At 32.8% G+C, this 21,421-nt stretch overlaps 1 protein-coding gene across 1 annotated transcript in view; it reads left to right on the top strand.

Moving 5' to 3' along the window:
* The window catches only part of LOC106686763 (glycine receptor subunit alpha-3), a gene marked incomplete at its 5' end in the record, with an annotated part of 183,910 nt that extends 163,029 nt beyond the window's left edge, over positions 1–20,881 (top strand). The window contains 6 exon segments of the mRNA XM_067051579.1: positions 13,607–13,798; positions 15,106–15,171; positions 15,288–15,356; positions 17,309–17,433; positions 17,515–17,669; positions 20,470–20,881. Of these exon segments, the coding sequence (XP_066907680.1) occupies positions 13,607–13,798; positions 15,106–15,171; positions 15,288–15,356; positions 17,309–17,433; positions 17,515–17,649 (587 nt within the window).
* Between the last annotated feature and the right edge of the window lie 540 nt (positions 20,882–21,421).

Genomic DNA, 21,421 nt, shown 5'->3' with positions numbered 1-21,421 from the left:
TATAGTTGGGGATGGAGATAGAGGAAGTTGGGATATTGGGTTTAAGCCACGTTTCTGAGACTGCAATGGTGTGGTAGAAATTTTGGAGGAAGTAATCGAGAAATTCTTCATAATGTGCCGGAAGGGATTGGGAGTTAACATGACAGGTCGTTAGGATGCTAGTCATGTAGGACTAATGAAAAAACATTCAAATGAACTAATAAAAAAAATTCATTTGCTGTTTTTTGTTAGGTCCATTCAGTTGTGAGTTAAAGGGTGTTAAAGATGGAAATTGACAAAGAGAAAATTCGATACATTTTACAGTTTTTCATTGATAAAGGCGAAAATTCAAGCCAGGCGGCTGTAATTGTGAATGGTGTTTATGGTCCCGATACGGTAACAACTAATTACGCGCAATTTAGGTTTTAACCCATTTACACAAAGCTGGGTTCAAAAAGAAGCTTGATGTTTGGGTGCCACTCCAACTAACACCAAAAGACATGATGGATCGAATTTCCATCTGCGAAGCCTTGGCCATACGGAATCAAATCGGCCCATTTCTTAAGCGGATGGTGACTGGGGATGAGAAATAGATCACATACGACAACATTGTGCGAAAACGATCGTGGTCACAGCGCGGTGTAGAAGCTCTAACGGTGGTCAGGAAGGTTCTGCTGAGCAATATGTGGGACTGGAAAGGAATCATTAATTATGGGTTGCTTCCATAAGACCAAACACTTAATTCGAATCTTTATTGTCAACAACTGGACCGATTGACCAGAAACGGCCAGCATTGGCCAACAGAAGAGGTGTCGTGTTCCATCAAGACAACGCCAGGCCGCACACCTCTATAGTGACTCGCCAGAAACTCCTGGAGCTTGGTTGAGAAGTTTTGATGCCTCCTCCATATAGTCTGAACCTGACACCAAGCGATTATCATCTTTTATTGGAAAACTTTCTTTGTGATAAGAAATTGCCATCAAGAGAAGACTGTGAAAATCGGTTAAATAGTGATGAAGACTTCTATGAGAGAGGCATTATGAAGCAACATTTAACATGGCAACAAATTATAGAACAAAATGGTGCATTTGACCCAAATCGGACAATCTATTAACCCAGCAAGTTAATGAGATTAACAAAGATGACCCTGGAAAGGATTAGTTGCAGGATGAAAACTCGAGTGGGCATCTCTAATAGCTTTAGGGTTAACAGTGGCTTAAGACAAGGAAACCCATTATCACCACTACTGTTCAACCTCGCCCTAGAAGTTGCCATTAGAAAAGTAAGGACAAACCCGGGTGGCACCATTTACAATAGGCTCGCACAACACATGGCTTATGCGGATGGTCATCACAGGGAGAACCAAAACAGCACTGGCCGATGCTGTAGAAGAATTCAAGAGAGCAGCATAGGATTTAGGACTTAATATAAATAGTGAAAAGACTAAATATAAGAAATGCTTTTACGATTATATGCACATTGCACTGTATTATATGCACATTGCACTGCATTATATGCACAACGGACTGTGTTGTGTTCGCGCACACAGCACACAATAGATCAAGACTACCGAAGACTCTCCATGTGAATAATTCGGTGAGCTCACCTTCCAACTCTATCGTATATTTGGGCGTAAAGCTGGATCGTCATGTTAAGCTTTCTGCCCATTTATATCAGAAGGCGAGAACAGTAAGACGAAAGTCATATCGTCTCAACCACCTCCTCACTTCTCCGGCTCTCTCATTGAGATTGAAGCTGCAGATTTACAAAAGTATTCTGAGACCAGCACTACTATATGGGGCACCATTGTTTATCATATCAGATGGAACTCAGCGCCTTCTTCAAACTTTTCAGGAATCGGTGTTGAGGAAAATCATACGCACAACATCGTGGAGGAGGAAGAGGCCACCGGAGCTGCATCAATTGTTCGAGTTGCCCACTGTACCGGAGTTCATCAAGCTATGACACATCAAATTTTTCGATTCACTTCAGTACTGTACGAATCCGTTTTTCAACACGTTAACACCTGCCCCCCCTCCCCCCCGGTGCGTTGGCAACACACTACGTAAGGTCACGTAGTATTAGGATTAAGTTTTTATTAGATTTAAGTTCGTTAAATTCAGAAATAATGTGTGCCCCAACACATTACACACTTTTATATATACTGACAACAAAAATAATACACTCCAAAAGACTCCTTAGAATGTAGATGTTCTACAGTAAAAGGAGAAAGTTCATTGTTTATAAATACGCCATTAAAATTTTGTAGGGGTTTTGGAAAAAAATATATATGAAAAACTATAGAAAGACCCGGGAGAGAAGAGATATTGTGGATGTGGGGAAAACATGTTTCACAGCTGCAGTACTTTCAAGTAGAGGAGTTGTGACGGAGAACAATAATTTATAAGTTGAAATTAAGGGCAGAATGGTAGCGGGAACCAGATGTTTCTACGCCCTGCAGAAAGCTCTCCAATACAAAAGTCTTTCCAGGAAAGCAAAGCTTTTGTTATACAAAACAATAATTAGGCCAGTGGTAATGTACGGCAGTGAGACATGGAGTCTAACCAAGGAAAATAGAAGAGCTCTACTGGTTTGGGAGAGATGAGTCCTAAGAAAGATCTTTGGAGCCGTTAAAGAGAAGCACAGGTGGAGAAACAGAAGCAATGACGAAATAAAGGAATCCTATGGAGAGCCTGATATCCTCTGTGCTATTAAGAAGAGCAGGCTAAGATGGTTGGGACATGTGGAAAGGATGGAGCCCTCCAGGCTACCTAAAAGGATGCTAAATGGTACACCAGGAGGAAAAAGGAAAAGGGGTAGACCCAGACGTCGGTGGTTGGATGATTTGGAGGACGATTTGAGAGGAAATTGGAGGAATCTCGCTGGAGACCGCGAGGCATGGGAAAGAGTGGTGGCAGAGGCCCAGATCCTACAAGGACTGTAGCGCCCAACAGTGAGTGAGTGAGTGGACAATCCGATACATGTTAGATAAAGTCTTGAATTTCACGTAAAAATAATGGATTTATTTTCCCCCAACCTAATATATCTCAGTTTTTGTCAAAATTACTAAATTATCTTCTTATTTTTCCTTACCCAGGTTATTAGTTATGTTCAAACCATATTATTATTGTTTTCTAATTACTTCTTTTGTCTTACTTAACTTTATATGTTGTCTCTTTATTTATTTAGTATTTTAGAATTAATTTATAATTAGTTCTGTTTACTGACAGAATTAATATTTTACTAGAGACCAATTGTCAATCTATTTGCGTTGTTTTTATGGCTTAAGTTTGATTAAATAAGTTTATAGCCTAGTTTATGAAAATTAAATTAGGACTATGAAATTGAGATATTCCGGTAAGCCGCTTTATGCGCCATCTATTGCCCATTCACTTAGGCACTTAATTTGATTAACATTTTCGATATTGCTCCTGGGATGAAATTGAAACTTTATCGTCTCAAGACTGGGAGAATTAATTGGCTATATCGTCTTATATCGAATATGCAAATATACTTCTCTTCTATAACAAATCTTATAGTTATGTGCAACTTTTAAAACATTTTTATTAATAATATTATTATTTTTACTTAAAATTTATTTTATTTAAACAATAATAATCAGACTAAAGAAGGAGTAAAGATTATAATTAAAACTTGATGTTTTGTTACGCAACTAAAGTCACTTTGGCTGTGACCCTGATCAGAATATAATCTTTAGGAAGTATAGTAATATTTATTTCTAATTATTACCTATTTTTTAACAATTTTTTTAATAGTAAATACAAAATAGTTTATTGTATTATTCAACTCAATATTTTATATAATTTCAAATTTGTTAGTATACTATTTCTTTTCAATTTTCAATGTTTCTCTAAATGGTGGTTGTTATCTCTTTTGTTATATAACCCTGAAAAAGAACTGAAACACAGGTCGAAACGTCGGCATTAATAATTTTTGTTTATTTATGTGTTTTTCTGACCACACCCCGCAACCATCTTCTCCATTTAGTAATGTACGGTCAACTTTCTACACCTCATCTTTAATATATTTAAATGCCACAGCGGTATTTTAAAACTTGGCGAATTTTTACTGTTAGAATTAGCAATTAATTAGAAATAAATAAAAAGACACTGATTATACCTCCTAAAATTATATTTTGATCAGGGTCCCAGCCAAAGTGACTTTAGTTGCTTAACAAATCATCAAGTTTTAATTATAATCTTTACACTTTCTTGAGTCTGTCTGGTTATAAATGTTTATTTAAAATAAATTTATACAATTTTAGTCTCGAAACAATTTATATTTCTTTATAAGGCCGACGCTTCGGCCAATTCGACATCGTCAAGGACAATCTTAAATACAATTTTAGAACCACATCAATTTTAAAAAACTTTATGCAGGCAATTCGGCCCAGATCATTAATTTCAGTCCTCAATTGTCCTATTTTGTCAATTCTTCATATTAAATTTTTTTTTTATTTATTTATTTAATGTAATTTACAACTGTACAAAACAATACAATAAGTAAATATATTGTATGTTTCATATACACTTGAAAATCTTTGGAAGGAACCATCCATTGGTGGTACTTCAAACATTAATTTAAATTAGAAGGTCTCGTGGCCATCTTCTTTTCAGATGCCTCGAAGGATTATCAGGGATTGTTAAGGATGAAAGATTATGAATTAATGTGTTAGGATGATTAAGGAGTTTGGAATGAAAAGATGCATATCTGTTTTGGGCCAAATCTTCAATGAATGGGATGTTAAGGTCTTTGTGAATGAGTTTTCATATTAAATAAAAAATTAAAATTTTTATTCACAGATAACATTCATTATTTGTTGTGATAAATTATAATAGTGAAAATTAACTGTCGGCCGCAACTTCGGACATATAAAGGAATATAAAATGTTTTGAGACTAAAAGTGGATAAAATTTATTTTATTTAAACTATTAAGTTTTAATTTTTAAATCACAAGCAATCCTTCTGAAGTTGCACCATTTTTCCTTTTTTAGATAAATAACTTCACTTAATCTATTATTCTTAGGATACAACAAAATAACAGATAACGATTGGAGCAGAGAATGGCAAACTCAAGAGATGATTAAGCTTAAAATTGATAAGAGATGATTGATCGTTAGTCACTCCAATCATAAATTAGTCATCAATCATTTATCTGAATGACATGGATTAACAAATCCATTTAAAATACCTATTTTTGCTACTAAATATGATAAACTAAGGATTTTTTAAAAAAATATTATTATTTAACAGTCTCATTACTTTGTTTTGTCTTCTCATTACTGAAGTTAGAGATTTGTATTTGTGCAGATAGTAAAAATATTTATATAAAAGGAGGGGCATCCTCATAAATATTCATAAATGCTTTTATTGAAAGATCGTCGATTGATGATCCGTGTGTCGTATATGAATGACCGTGGGTAATATATGAAAGTAAGATGGTTCGGGAGCGGTAAAATGAACTCAAGTAGTAATAAAAATATTAATTGAGGGCCAAAGTTTCGCCCCACTTTGTAGGGTTAATAAAGATACAAACAAATAAGATAATGTAAGAAAGTAAGAGAATATATGAAAAAAATAAAAGCAAGTTTTTTCTCATAAAAATTTGTATTTTAGGGTTTTTCAAGATACAAAGGACGAATATAAAATCTGTTTCTGCCAAGAATACAACAATTTAACGAAATAATACAAAGCTATGTACATAGGATTGGGTGTTCTCGGCTGTTTCTGATTTTTTAGTGTCTAAATTCCCGTTCCTATTTTTCCTTTTGTATCAAATGCTTTCATAGTTCAAATTTATCCAATTTGTATTACTATCAACAATAAAAAATGATTAATTATTTAAAATTAACATAATTAAAGGTACTTTAGAAAAAGATTTTTTGCTCTGTTGGGGTACGTTCACTGAGAAGAAAACCTTGCTGATATATAAGAGTATATCTGGAATTTTTATCAGAAACTTGTTAATTTAATTACCTAGACACATAATGTCTTTATAAATGTATATTATAGTTATATTAAATGGAAAATAAGCCACCAAAGTTAGTTAATAAAACAACAAGATTAGAAAAAATGTATTAATAGCAAATCGACAGAATTTGAACGTATACTATCTTAAACTAGAGTAAATTATTAGAATCAAAGGTTTGGGAAATTCTTGTGCATCCATTTTTACTTAAACATTCTACACAATCTGGGTATGTAAGTTACATTTATATGTGTTCCAAGTCATGTAGGAATCGCAGGGAATGAACTGGCCGATTACGAGCAAGAGAAGTAATCGCGGGTAAAGCAATTTTAACTCCATCAGAAATGAGCAAACCCTTCGAGAAGGAAATCTAAGATAAATAGCAATCATTGTGGAATTATAGTCCGAGTAGAGTTAACTAAAAATCATTAAAAAGGACGTCAAGCCCTGGGGTAACTCCAGCCGCAAATGTCGCTCTGACCAAGCGAGAGTAGGTCACACGAGGCTCACCCACTCCTATCTTATTTAAAAACAAACCTCTCCGAACTGCCAGTATTGCATCAACAATTTGACAATTAGCCAATTTTCCAAGAATGCTCTTATTTCACGTCATACCTCAATAGCTTAGGATTAAACTCGAATATTTCAAAAATCCTCACAGATGTTGATAAAAGAGTGAAATTGGTGCTTCAGTTTTTAAAATTAAAAGGTCTACTGACACAAATATAATATTGATTGGAAAAAAAAAAAATAAAAAATAAAATTAAACGAATATAAGAAAAATAAAATAAAATATAAATGGTGTTGTAACCAATGAAGTTTGGCGCCATTAAACAAAAACAAACAAACATCATATATCTAAGAAGAAAAGCAATGTTATATCCTATCCTTAATAGAAAATCCAAATTAAAACCATAAACAGCTATTCTTATTTCAAAAACTATTCTCAGGCCACTGCTGATGTACGGCTGTGAAGTGCCATTTTTTACGAAAAGGAAAAAAACTATAATCTTTTCAAAATAAAGTCCTAAAAATCGCAGTGGATGCTCCTTGGTTGGTAAGAAACAACCAATTGCATCGGAAATTACAAATGTGGAGTCAATAAAGGATTATATCAAAGAACGGTTCATGAAGTTCCACACCAAATTATCTACAGTTAAAGGAGCAGTGACTGTTGAGGTTGGGTTTCACTACAACTTGGGAAACCCAACCTCAACCCAAATACTGAAACCCAGGCAGCTGCTGGACATGCTGTTATAAATTCTATATTCATCAATTGTTATTATTGATTTTACTTCTATTTTTTTTCTCTTCATCCTTTTTTTCAAATCAACATGTTTTTTTTGTTTTGTTTTTTAATAAGACAATCAAAAGCAGTAAATTTTTACATATAACACAAATATGACATCGGGCAGAGACAAAAAAAATATAAAAATAAAATAAGAAATTAAATTAAACAAATGTAAGAAAAATTAAATAAGGTATAAATGGACTTAATGACCAATGATATTTTACGTCACTAAACAAAAACAAACAAACAAACTGGAATCGAAAATATTTATATTTTGGCAGTTCTAAAACAAGTCTAACTGAACTCAAACGTGTGAATGCTGCAGAATCACCCTTTGATATTTTCTCAAAAACCAACACTCAATGAGTAAGCCACAAATCTAAGCAAACTTACCCCTGCTAGTCCAAATAGTCCATCTACACCCTCGCGCATGCGTGAATTTACTCCATTAACAGCCTAATTTTACTAGGAGATAGAAGAGAAATAAAATATTAAAAATTTCCAGAAAAAAATTATTCCATATAAAGTGAATTTATCCCATTTTGATAGTCAACGCCTCTATTAATCCAGGTATATGTCATACCTCGGCATAAGGTATAAAAGTAAGAATTACTGCCCAGAAGAGAGCTTGTGACACCCTCAAATTTTATTTTTTGCTCCAGGACCCTAAAGCGCGAGGAAGGAGATGAAATGTGATCCTGCGGAGTATTATTAGTCGTAAAAGGGGATGAAGGTCCTAGTTCTAGTCTTAGCCTTGGTCTAAAATCCCCGGTGTCACTGCGGCTCTAATATAGTTCTCAAACAGCTCTAATATAAAAGCTCGTCTAGTCTTTTGATTCCAACTAATAAACATTATTATAGTCAGCTTGGAGTAAAGAGTGATCAAAGCAACATGTTTGTGAGGGTTTGGATCTTTGCTATCTATCTTCGCCTAAACCTAATCTTCTCTTCAATGTTAACTAAATTGTGTAATCATCAATATTTATTGGTTAATTATCAACGTAATTTTCAATAATACCACAAAATTGTGATTTTTTCAATATTTAATGGCTAATTATCAAGACTTAAATTACTGTACTCTACAAACTCATGAAGGTTCAGAGGTGAAGTACTTTGTTACTGGTACAGTTATTAGACCAACAGTTGTGCAAGGAGGTGATTTGGTCAGAATCACGCTCGACTACCAGATTTTTATCCAATTATGGGTACCGACAATATAACCACAAATTTTGACTTATCCTTAGTTATGTGTTTATCGTTTACAGTTGCCCACGCTCAGCGGAGAAGGGGGTGAGTTAAAGGAAAATAATAAAAAAATAAATATAATCGCAAAACAAAAAAAAAAGAATAAATTACTCCTTAGGCCCACGTTATTTTTTCTTGGAAATAACGAAAACCCCGAAGCATTATGCCGACAATTTACCTAAAATATACCCCTATATAAACAATTGTTGAATTATGACCACTGGCGAACACCTTTACATGTAGATAAAAGAAAACCTAGGGGTATTGCCTACCCACCTGTTGAATTATCGTAATATCCCGTGAACAACAACAAAAACAAAAATATAAGTAAATTAACAAGTCGAAAGCAAAGAAAGAACAGCAGAACTATATGTACAAAAGTTTAATAATAAGAAGAAATATATATATACAGAGAATACAGAAGAAAAAAAAAAGAATTCTTATCAATTAATAAAACAATTAAAACTTATAGGTTGACTTAACCTTAACCTTAATAACTATATTTACATTATTATCCAAAAGATTATAAAAGTGAATATAAAATAAAAACAAAATAAAATTTATTTCAAACCCCACGTAGTCCTCCACTTCTAGTGTTAATGACCGTCTATTGAAGTAAAACACCACAATTTTGAAAAACAAAACATATATGACATTTCTCATATGGTGCTATTTCGGTTCAAACAGTACAGACAGAGGGCCTTTAAACTATCACCACTTCACACTGAACAATCGTAACGTGTTCCAAAATGAAACTGTCACCTTCATAAAACCAAAACCCACTCGTCTGAACATACGTGTTCCAAAATCAAAACTATCGCCTTCCCCAAAAAAACAAAAAACCCACTCGTCTAAAACATATCGCTCCTGTTTTGTTTTCACCATGACAACCGTAAAACCTCTTGTCTATGCTGATATCGCCAGTGTTTTTATTTCACCATGACAACCGTAACATCCCTTGTCTACGCAGATATCCCCAGTGTTTTTTTTTTTCACTATGGCAACCGTAACATCCCTTGTCTACGCAGATATCGCCAGTGTTTTCATTTCACCATGGCAACCGTAACACCACTTTATTAGGCTAAGTGGACCCCGGAGATCTCCCGAACCAACAGGTTCACGGCTCACGTTTACAGAAAATGGATGATTGCTGATTGACCGTGAGTATCAATGAATGGAAAAAATAAAACACAAACAGTAAATGGATGTACTATTTTTATTTGAGCCAACGTTTCGCCCCACGTTGCAGGGCTTCGTCAGGGCTGTTTTGACGGAAGTCAAGGTCAAAGTCAGAGTCACTCTGTAAGAAACACATCTCCTTACCACTGAGCCACCTGCTCTTTAATTATCAAGAATACTTGTCAAAAATATCACTTGATATTTTTACCTCCAATCCAACGATTTCTTAAACATAAAGGAGCTTACATAAAAATTATTAACGTTAGGTACACAATAAATGATAATATACATAATAGAGGGGGAGAAGAAATATTAACAAAATTATAAAATAAAATAATATTAAATACAATTTCATGGATAGAAAAACAAAGAAGAAATAAAGTTTAAAAAAATGGGATAGAATATATGTAAGTGATTAAAAATGACAATATACCAAATGAGTGGGGATACAGAGATATGTAAATATATAATAGAAAATTAATAATAAAGTAATTAATATAAGTACACTTAAGTAGGTAACACATGAATATAAATTAAAAAATAAGATACATAAAGGAGTTTAAATCGTTGTCCAGGCTTCTGAAAAAAAAAAATACTAAGGTCTATAAGAAAGAACTTGAGAAAATCTGATTTGACAATCTTGGATGATATCCAATTTTTTTTGGCGCTGAAACCGAAAATTAATTCCGTTTATTACCGTCATGAACAGATGTTTCGCAAATTCATGATATGCAACGCCAGTTTTGCAGCACAAGTATCATAAAAATCTTTTATAGCTCGTAGGATATATATTAAATTGACTTCAAACTTTTATGACATCAAAGGTCGTCAAAATCAAACAAATTGCTCTTATCAAATTTGATTTATAATACAATTTATTCATGATTGATTAAATATATTTGACTGACCTTTTATTGTCTTTAAATCTATCAAATATATAAATATATGAGTCATTAAAGATATTAAGTATAAATTTTCTGGATTTGAAGGTTAAACAAGTCACTAAAAAAATTTGTCCTTGTAGAATAAATATAAATTTAATCTGGGGACAATCTGCTAACGTTTTGAGAGAGTTTTTTTTTTTTTTAAAAGCTTTCTTTATTGATAGAAATTACAATCTGGCACAACGTTATTGGGCAATAGGTAATAGTGATCACATTCATACTAAAATGAAAAAAGTACAATAAAAAAAAAATCTCAATATATATAAACAGAAGGATAAAGAAAATGAAGATAATCAAATTATGTACATGAAAATAATAATAATAATAATAAATAAATAATATAGTCACTAGTCACATTGGCACTGTTATATACAATATTTACACTATCGACCTGAGGATCGCTGAGCCCACTCTATTCCTCACGTGTGAGGGGTAGAGCATGGCTTTTTGAATCCCAGCGCATCCCTGTTACCGCGTCACTGGTAATGAGCCAGTGGAGGCTGAGCAATTACGCTGAAGCCGCAAACATTCAACTTGAGTGGAACATCTGATCATAGCCAGATCTCCACCTGTCTATTTTTATTCTACAATAATTCTCTTGGCCACTGCTGTTTCAAACTTTAAGGTGGATTGTAGGGATGGGTAGAACTAGATAAAGATTAAGATGTGAGAGAAAAAATAGACTTTTACTAAAATTATTTTCCGTTAAGTATTAAAAAGTAACGGACTATTATCCCTGGACTAAATAAGACACAGATACGATTATATATTGAACATAAAGTATGGTTTGATGTCAATAATGAAATATCCTTAAGCAATGTACCATGTGAAAGTGTCATAGTTTTCGTCCATGGGCTACAATGATCAACGATTTTCGTTTATCTATTGGACAACTCAGGGAACTTGTGTAACAAAACCTATACCAGGATATTTAGGGAATATACTTCAATACCGATATTATGAAAAATTTAAGTTTAGTCCAACCGATCATTAGCCACAGAACAACATCCAAAAAATATAAGAAATACTGTGAAAGTGTTTCCTATAATTCCAAAGAAGAAAACTATGACAAATCAAGGAGAAAAAATTCAAAAGCACAACACAAGCGTTTAGATATCGACAATTCATATGTTTACCAATCATTTGTTGAAGTCATGGATTTGATATAAGTGGCTAACAAGTAGATTCAGCATAAGAAGCTATAATGGCTCAAATGGTTATAGCAGTGCGCTCTAGCGGCAAACTGTAGACAACTGCTTTATCTAACAAACGAACTAGCGCTCCTGGAAGAAGATACACGAAGAACTTTAGAGTTGTAAAGTCAACAAACTCGATTAAATTATATCATTTAATAATTAATATACATGGATCTATACATAATTATGCAACATTGTAATTATTAATAAATTTAATATTTGATCAATAAAGTTATAAAGCAGAAATGTTCTGTACTATCATGAATAAATACATCCTCACTTTCCTTATTTCAACAAGTTTTAAGAACTGGTACCACTTAGGCTAGAAAGACAGACAGTTCCCTTTTTCTTGACTAGTCTACCAGCCTGATTGGTCCCTCCCCATTCTTGGTGAGCCCCAGCAAACATGCCATCATATATAAACCGCCTTCAGTGGACCATGTATTCCCATCTTAAAATGCCATCTGGCAAGACAAGATTGTATATAATGTTTGTATTTATATAAATTACTCTATAAGTTCAATTGTACATATTGTATTTTTTATAATAAATAAAATATTAGGAGGTAAAAAAAAAAAATTTCTTGACTATCGGCGTACTCATCTTAAAAGCCACGCAGCAATCCAAGATTAAATGTATATGTGTATATATAATTAGGTTTAAGTAAATTGTATATATTTGTAGTTGTATATTAATAAAGATTAGGAGTAAGAAAAAAAAAAAACTTGACTATCGGAATGGTCCCTCCTCTGCTTAACCTTAATTTTACCCTGCTAATTACCTTATGGATGCCATTAGGCAATCAAAGGAAAATTTCAATATAGTTATACATATTCCAATACCCTGTATTAGTATGAATTTATTGTCTTTTCAGGAGGGTACAAAAAAAATCCCTTCTTCTACCATTGCATTTATTTTAACAATTTTTAGAGAGCTGTTCACTCCAGTTTTGCGGTAGGGTGGAAAGACAGGTATTCTTTCCAGTAACTCCCCCTCCCCCCCCCCATATATCCAAACTTCCCTTTATCTCATTTCTACCTACCTTCTAACTCTGGTATCACTGACAATTTAAATGAAATCGCAGCATCAAGGCGTTTTGAGAGATCATATCAAGTACCCTCTGTACCACTGGTCTCCAACCTTTATCTGGTTGTGGAACCCTTTTGGTAAAAGTAGGGAAATAGTGGAAACCTTTAGGCGAAACAAGGAAAGTGGTGGAACCCCTACATTATCTTTCGATACAAATAAAGTTATTGGTCTTCTCAGCAAGTGCTAAGAAAGACTAGGATTTCTACACAATAATTTTTTCTTCATAATAAGGACTTTTTTTTCATAATTTATTTTCATTTTTCTACAGTAGTTATATACTTATGTTTTTACCACTATTTCAATGATAATAATTGTTATTTCCTTTATAATCTGTGAGATGAATTGTGCCCGATCATGTCCTATAAATAGTTTGTAGGCAGATTATTTATATGATTAAGTAAAAATGTCAATGTAAAACATAAAAATAGCCATTTTTAAGTGAAAAGTTCAGTTGACTATTTTTTCCTTTTAATTTTTAATCTCACTAATAAGTGAAACTCCAAATGAGCTAGACTTTGTCATGAGCAAAATTGAATGTTAAATAAGTAATGATTTCTTCTTATCCTTTAAATAGTCAGGTTATGATAAATAACGTACAATCATCTACTAGTTGCTCTATACTTACATAATAAATAAAATAATATAAAATAAATGCTTAGATAAACTCTATATAACACTTATCCTCTATTAACAGGAAACTACAGCTGCTTGGTCGCAGAGTTCTACCTCAGCCGGTCTGTTGGTTTCCACCTTGTTCAGAGCTATCTACCTACCATTCTTATAGTCGTCATCTCTTGGGTATCCTTCTGGATGGACGTTGACTCTGTCCCTGGGAGGACAACTCTAGGAGTTACAACACTCCTTGCTGTCTCTTCTCAATCATCTGGTAAACTTTATTTCAGTATATTGCAATAGATGTACTGATATATGATGTCCAGTCCTAATGTATGACAGAAGTGTAAAGAAAAGCATCATTTTTTTAAATATATATTTTTATTGATTAGTAAACAAAATAACTCCAATCATAAATCGAGGCGTAGAATTCCAAAACCCATTTTGGAATTTCATACTACATATAGAAAATCCATTTCAAATTTATATTTTTTTTAATTAACAGTTTTGGTACTATATTATTGCAATGAAAGGAAATTTCTTCAACAAAAAGTTAAATAAAAAGTAATACAACAGTTTTTTGCAATAAACTGAGGGGGTTTACAGAAATAAAGGTGTAGTTACATTTTTGCCTGTTTTTAATTTAGAGGATACCCATTAAAAAAAAAATTATGGCAATTTTAGAACTGGCCAAGAGAAGTGAAACTTCTGGAAAGAAATGATCTATCAACATTTCAATTATAATGACTATACGTTCTCTCTTATAGCTTAAGGCAGAAAATATTAGTCCCACAATAATAATAATTAGAACAGAACAGCCATTTCCTAAGTCAATTCTACTTGAACAATTTTTTATATTATAATAGATCATACCCTCCTGTTAGGAGGCAATTGGACCAGCACTGCCAGGATTGTTAACTTTCTCTAATATTTTACTCTCCTATTACAATACAAAAATTTTCTTTCTAGAATCACCAGTGTCCCTCTCCCCACCACAAAAAATAATTGCTCTTTCTCATGATATAAAAATTGAGTAGCTCTGGCCTTAGTTCCATCATTGTCTGCAAAATAGGAGCACCTAATGCCATTTGTAGCAGGAGTTTAGATGTCACCTTAGCAACCTCACAACTGCAGGAATGCTGATCTAGGGATTAACTTTCATTTTCTCAGGACGCTCACAGAATGAAAACATGTTTTCTCCCCTACTCTGGTCAGAAAATGCAGGTTACCTATAGACAACCACCCCCCACATATCAGAAATAACTTAGTAAGAGTAATAAAAAAAATGAAATTAAATTTTATTGTCTAACAGTCTATATAGTGTTTTTTTTATTTACAATTAAAGAGTTTTCAAGCATTTATTTCTGTATATATTTTTTTACTTGGTATTTTATTTTGAATGTTAGAATAAAAAAAAGACATGCTCCTATTATTAGTTTTGCCACCACTTCGAGAAGATTTAATTTAATTTCTTAATGCTAAGATTTTATTTGTTTTTAATAAAAGCATAGTTATCTCAAAAACTGGGTTTTTAACTTTTTTTTTTGTTTTTATTTTAACTTTTCTTTTTGTTTTTTTTAGTTTACCTAAATTTTTTTAAATGGATCAACTTTATTATTGGTGCAGAACCCTCAATTCTTTCATCTAGTAAGTATTAAAAATGAAATTGGCTGGTTTTGGAATTCTATACCTCAATTTATGAAAACAAGCATAATAACATTTATTTCTTTTTAATACGTTTCTAACTGTTTCTTTTATGTTAGGAATTCAGAGTGGTTTACCTCAAGTGAGCTACGTCAAAGCCATAGACGTCTGGATGGGGACATGCACAGGTCAGTATATACAAAAAGTAATGAATTTAAAGTGGTGGTTCCTAACAGGTGATCTGTGGCCCAGAGGTGGGTACTGAGAGACTACCCAGAGAGCCATGGGAAGAAGGGGCATCTCAAGTAAAATATTTACAAATTCATTTCATTTCGTGCCATTTTTTCAATTTTAGAATCTTTATAGATATTGCTCGATTTAACTATGTTAAGTATTCTCTTCTCGCTTTAAGTAAATATTTCGAAAGTGATATATGACCATTGCCACCTGGGGGTTTTAGTGATCCATTATAAGACTTACATTACTCCACGGTGCCCCTCTTATGAGACACCTCTACATAACTACAATAACTCGACTACAGGACTTCCAGGGATCTGTCCTCCATAAGATCGTCGGGGGAACCACGCTCCAGAGGGCCAATAACAGAGTTATACGTGAAGAGCTCCGACTCCCCACTGTGCCGGAGTATATAGGCCGACGGCACATCAAATTCTTTGATGGGTTGAAGGCCTGCTGCAACCCACTTTTCAGAGAGATCGCCCCTCCACCGAGATCGCCCCTCCTAGGAGGTGGCAGAGCACGGTGCCCTTAGTCAACGTCCTCGACGAGGGAAGGCTTTAGACTCTTGAAGTCTGAGGTCTAAATTTTCACCATTCAACCAGCGGAATGGCCCCTCCCCGTTCCAATAATCCACTAGCGTAAGCCAACCAAGTTACAACCTTCATTGGACCCCTCACCTAACCTTATAATGCCAAAAGGTAATCCAAGGTATCCTTCACACCCAGCTATACATATCGCATACCTCCTATATGTACATACCAAATACCCACTAAAATCTTTACAGGAGGGTATGAAAAAAAAAATAAAAGGGGTTTTAGTGAGGCAAGTCTGATTATATTAGAAGGGTTGTACCTATTGATCTCCTCCTGCTGGAAGACTACTACCAAACGCACACAGTGAAGAAAAAAGGTCTAATGGATCAACTAGAAAACCTCCAAGTCAGTACTGGTGATGACCAAAATAGATGGAAGAGGATTATCCAAGAAGAAACTTTGGAAGAATGGAACTGGCAGTAGGTGATTAGCCCTAAAAGACTACCCTAAGGGGGTACTTTTCTATCTTTAGTTCATGCCTAGATTTTGTTTATTTTAAATTGATGTTCAGTAAATGAGAAGGGCTGAGTATATTTTAATACTGCAGTTTTATAATTAAAGTTTAAAAGAATTATTTTAAAAAGATAGGCCCCATCCCTACTTCTTTCACCTCCTCATCGATAGGTTAAGGTGGACCACAGACCTTTTGATTTCTGACTTATTCGACCACTACTTCTACTTGTTGGGAACTACTGGCAGTTCAGAAAATTATTATTTACATTTTTTTTTTTATAAAATTGAGAAGACAAATATTGATTGAAATCCAAATTCAATAGAAATAAATATATAAAGGATAGTAGTAAAAACCCCATTGAAAAATTGAGTCAGGCCCGTCACATAGTGTGGAGCATTACACACAAAAGTATACAGCCGATTCTGTAAAAAAAACATAGGTCATGTTGTATAATCCTCTAATAATACAAGGTGATCTCAATGCTGCAACATTTCATAAACAGCATCCCACACCCAGAGTTGGCAGATGATCAGATCATCTGCCAACTCGGAGTCAATCAAAGAGCTGATCAAAATTTCATTTTTCACTGTATTTTCCATTTTTCTTCTTATTTCATAAGGAATTGTTTAACTTTGTAATGATAATTTAATACTTCAACTTTACACAGTCTTGATAACAATTTTGACATCTACAGAGAATTTATAAAAAGAAAAAATGGAAGTTTTTGGATGAAAATGAGTTTTTTTTTCATTTTCCCAAAATTATGGGAATGCCAAATGGGGTTTTTGCTAATTTAACCTTTTACTTTCCAATATTTTTTTTTTCTTTTACCCTATCATTTTCCTTTCCACAGCCTTTGTTTTCTGCGCTTTATTGGAGTTCACTTTCGTTAACTACATGTGGAGGAAGGTGATTCCAGTTGAGAGTGTACCTTTAGCAAGTGATATCAATGGAAGGGTAAAACAGGAACCATTACCGGTATACCAGTCCCAATTTCTGAACAATTACTTACATTTCATTTTAATTTAATTTAATTAACTAAACTTTTTTTATTTTTAGGAAAGAAAAATTGCAATCGAACTTCCTAACTCTAATAAGCGAATGGCAAGAAGAATAGATGAGTACTCCCGGTTGTGTTTTCCACTTGCTTTTGCTATGTTCAATCTCATGTACTGGTCCTACTACCTTGGATAGAGGCTCCATATTTTTCTGAGGTGGTAATTTGCTTATTATTTAAACTAGATAATGAATTTTCAGATTCATTTTTATATTATAGGCTTTTCCAGAATGAACCAAAATTATCAGACACAAGAGTAGTATTGTTCTTCTCTCCCAAATCTTGTACACCCCATGTGTGTGATAGTTTTGAATCATGTTGGAAAACATTTATTTATATTTAGTACCAATAAATACCTAAATTTATGAAGTTATTTATTTTCTAATAAATTATTCTAATGGGAAAACCCTTTAAGAGATTTTTTTTTTAAATAATAAATTATGAAACATTATGTGAGCTTCAAAACCAGCTCCATCCAAATTTAGAAAATTTTCAGGAAAGCAACAAAACTTCCCATTGACATGCTGATCAGTTTTGAGAAATTTTCTAATTATCGAAACAACCAATATCCACAATTATTACTCCACTACTTCAGTAATTTGATGTCTCTCGGAATTTAAATTTAAATTTTGGATGGAACTGATTTTGAACCAAACTTGATTAACCACCATTTACAATGGAGTACACGGAATAAAAATATTGGAAAAAATCATAAATGTAGTTTTTAGTAGTAAAAAAAAAATTCCAATTTTTTTCTTGGTGAAATTTCAAGAAGGGGAACATACAATAAAAGTAGAAAAAAAAAGTCAGTTCAAGACAATATTAATTGAAAAATGTTAATTTGAATACAAGATAAAATTAATTTAAAAAAAACCATTTCACAAAATTATGAAGGAATAATTATTGTTCAGGAACTCTTAAGAATGCATTTTCATTCTTATCCTCATCAAAAGTTCGTTGTAACATTCAGTAACCAAATTTTTATAATGCTCAAGGGAATCTATGCTTTTACAATCGGGTACAACATGTTTCTTTAAAAGATTGTCGACATCTGACCATCTGATGATTTCGCTGAAGCAAGAGGTACTCCTACAGGTATCAAATCCGGTGACGTGTGAAATTTTCCTATTTTTCTTTGTAAATGGTTGAATTGCACCTACATCACTGAGATAGTTTACTTCACTCCAAACTGGATGCTTTTCTATTGTAAAAGGTGAAAATATGAAAAGGAAATTTAAAACAAACTGACATGAAAATAATAAAACCTGAGCTAGGCGTGGTGAAACTTTCCATGATTAAAATGGAGCTGGTTTTGCAACAAACACTTTGCTTTAATGCAATTTCGATGGGGAAAGAGTTGATTCCGATTGGCAGTATGATATAGTATATCGAGAACATGCGGAAAAGGCTTTTCAGAAAAATGTGGATAGAGCTGCTTTTGAAGTTCATGTATCTTAATGGAAATGATGAAAGTACCACTCAGTATCAAGCAGAGTTGTACAAAAATAATCTGTTTTATGACTAAATTTTTAGTCTCAAAAATAATCATGATTAATTAGTGATTAAAGTGAAAATAATCACTTTTTATCACTTAGAAGTACTGGCTAGATATTTATATGTTATTTGTGATTAGTATTTTAGTTGTGTTCATCACAAAGTACTAAACATTTAGAATAAAATTTATCATAATGTCACAAATAGATTTTAGTGTTTTATTATTTAATGATTTAGTTATTTTCCTTTTTGTCTTTTATTTTAAAGTTGCTAACTATGCCTAATCAGTTTATCGAATAAAATTTTAGTTATTTCTAATAAACCTTCACTCGTGATCAAAAATCCAGTTAAAAATATATTCCTTTTTTAGTACGATAAATTTCAACTGGCTAGTCCTGATATCAAGCAATGTAGTTATGAAGAAACAAGAAGTGTCAGCTAAAAATAAGCCTTTCTTGTATATTATTCTCCCTATATCTTCTTCTTGTCGTTATTTATAATTTATTATTAGCCTTTCCTAAATTGTTTAATTTCAAAGAAACAAATTATTCAGGGAAGAAAAGGCTCTGTTAATTAATTTATGAATCCTCAGCTGGTAGCTGCGTGATTACAATGACTATAGCAGAGGTTCTCGAACATATACAACATGCATTTTATTATTTTTTCTTTTCTTTTACTTAATATTAATATTACTCTTCTCAAACAGCCTTTGTCATCTTATAATACTAAAATTATTCATGTATGATAGAACAAATTTGAATATCCTTTTATTCATTTGTTGTTATCTAGAGTTTTTGTTTTTAGCCCTGATGAAGGCTTGAAATTCTGGCTGAAACATTGGTACTAATAAGTTTATTAGTTATTTAACTAATATAGTAATATAGTAAACTTATTTATTAATAAGTTTCTACTTATGTGTGTTCTTCATTGACCACAGCCCCAACCATCTTCTCTTCATTAAATAAATCCGGGTCAACTATTATCTCATCATTCTAATATTGTTTAGGAAAATTATTAGATTGTATATTTTTCATTAAATAAGTCATAATAATAATTTATGAAATAACATGTTTCAAGCAATATCATAACTTTTATTTTTCGGCCAAGACTCCCATTGGAGTCCTATACTAACATAACCATGGTTGGGGGTCTTTTTGTTCATTTTGTGGGACTACCACTCAATGAAAAAAGTCAATGCCCCAGGCCGGATTCGAACCGGCACCGCCAATAGACATCGAATTGGTAAGACTGTGTCTTAACCACTGAGCTACAGGCGCCCCTATATAACATAACTTTATTAGGGTAATAACTTGAGATTAAATTACAAGAATAGTTGTTTCAGGAAAATTTAATAAATAAATCAAAATGTAAGATATTGATTAAATGCAGTATTATTAGTGTACATTTTGTAGAATTTTATGACAGTAAAAAATACTCAGTGATTTTATTTTATTTTTTTTCAGTTTCACAATGTTTCGTGTGACATCAGAGTTTGGACTGTGTTCTTCACTAAGAGTTCAAATGTGGACTTGACACGGTTAATTTAACATAACTGGAAAGTGAATTCACTCACTAAAATCTATTTTAGGAATCTACATTTAGAATTAACTGCATATACACATCTCGTGTTATATCAGCTTTCAAATGGACATATTAATTCAAAACCTTATCTTAAATGTTTGAAGTGTAGTTTAGTGATTTGGCAATGTTAAATTGTAAATTCAACCAATAACTCATTTTTTAACATAGTATTCGATATTCACTTATGCACTTATCTATAATTATAAATAAACAATGAATGAATATTCTGTATACACATTTGTTAATTTATAAACGTCAAATCAGAGATTTAATGGTTTTATTCTATAAAATTATATTATGTTTCTTCTAATCCAAAGTGTACTATTTTCATTATTACTATTTAATTGTTCACTATAAATTATAAGGTAAAAAAAAAAATAAAAAATCTTTTTAAAAATGAAATGTACCATTCTTTACAAATCCTTTTTCAGGATCAATGGGCAAAGTTCTCAAGGTGACCAGAACTTATCTACTAGAAATTAGGAAGTGTTTAACATACGTATTTCCTTCAGTCTGTTTCAGTATCTCTTTCAGTTCTGAGGCTACTTTCTTATAAAAGTCATAAAGTGGAAAAAAAAACTACTTTAAAGTTTACAAATTAAAGAAATTCATTAAATTTAGAAGTCAGTATTGCCTCCTCTTGCTTAGCATGTCCTGACATGCACAATGGGGTTCATGTAGGGAGATACCGGTGATCACTCCATTCAGTGGATACCTACCTCATGAAGATGCTCTAGGATGATTCTGGCCCATTATGGGAGAGCATTATCGTCAACTAGGATAAAGTATTGTCCATAATCGTTGGTCATAGGTGTTACTATGGGGTCAAAGATA

The sequence above is a fragment of the Halyomorpha halys genome, unplaced genomic scaffold (assembly GCF_000696795.3).
Source record: "Halyomorpha halys isolate HHAL.00 unplaced genomic scaffold, Hhal_1.1 Scaffold871.1, whole genome shotgun sequence".
Lineage (NCBI taxonomy): Eukaryota > Metazoa > Arthropoda > Insecta > Hemiptera > Pentatomidae > Halyomorpha > Halyomorpha halys.
This window is presented reverse-complemented; position numbering and strand designations above follow the sequence as displayed.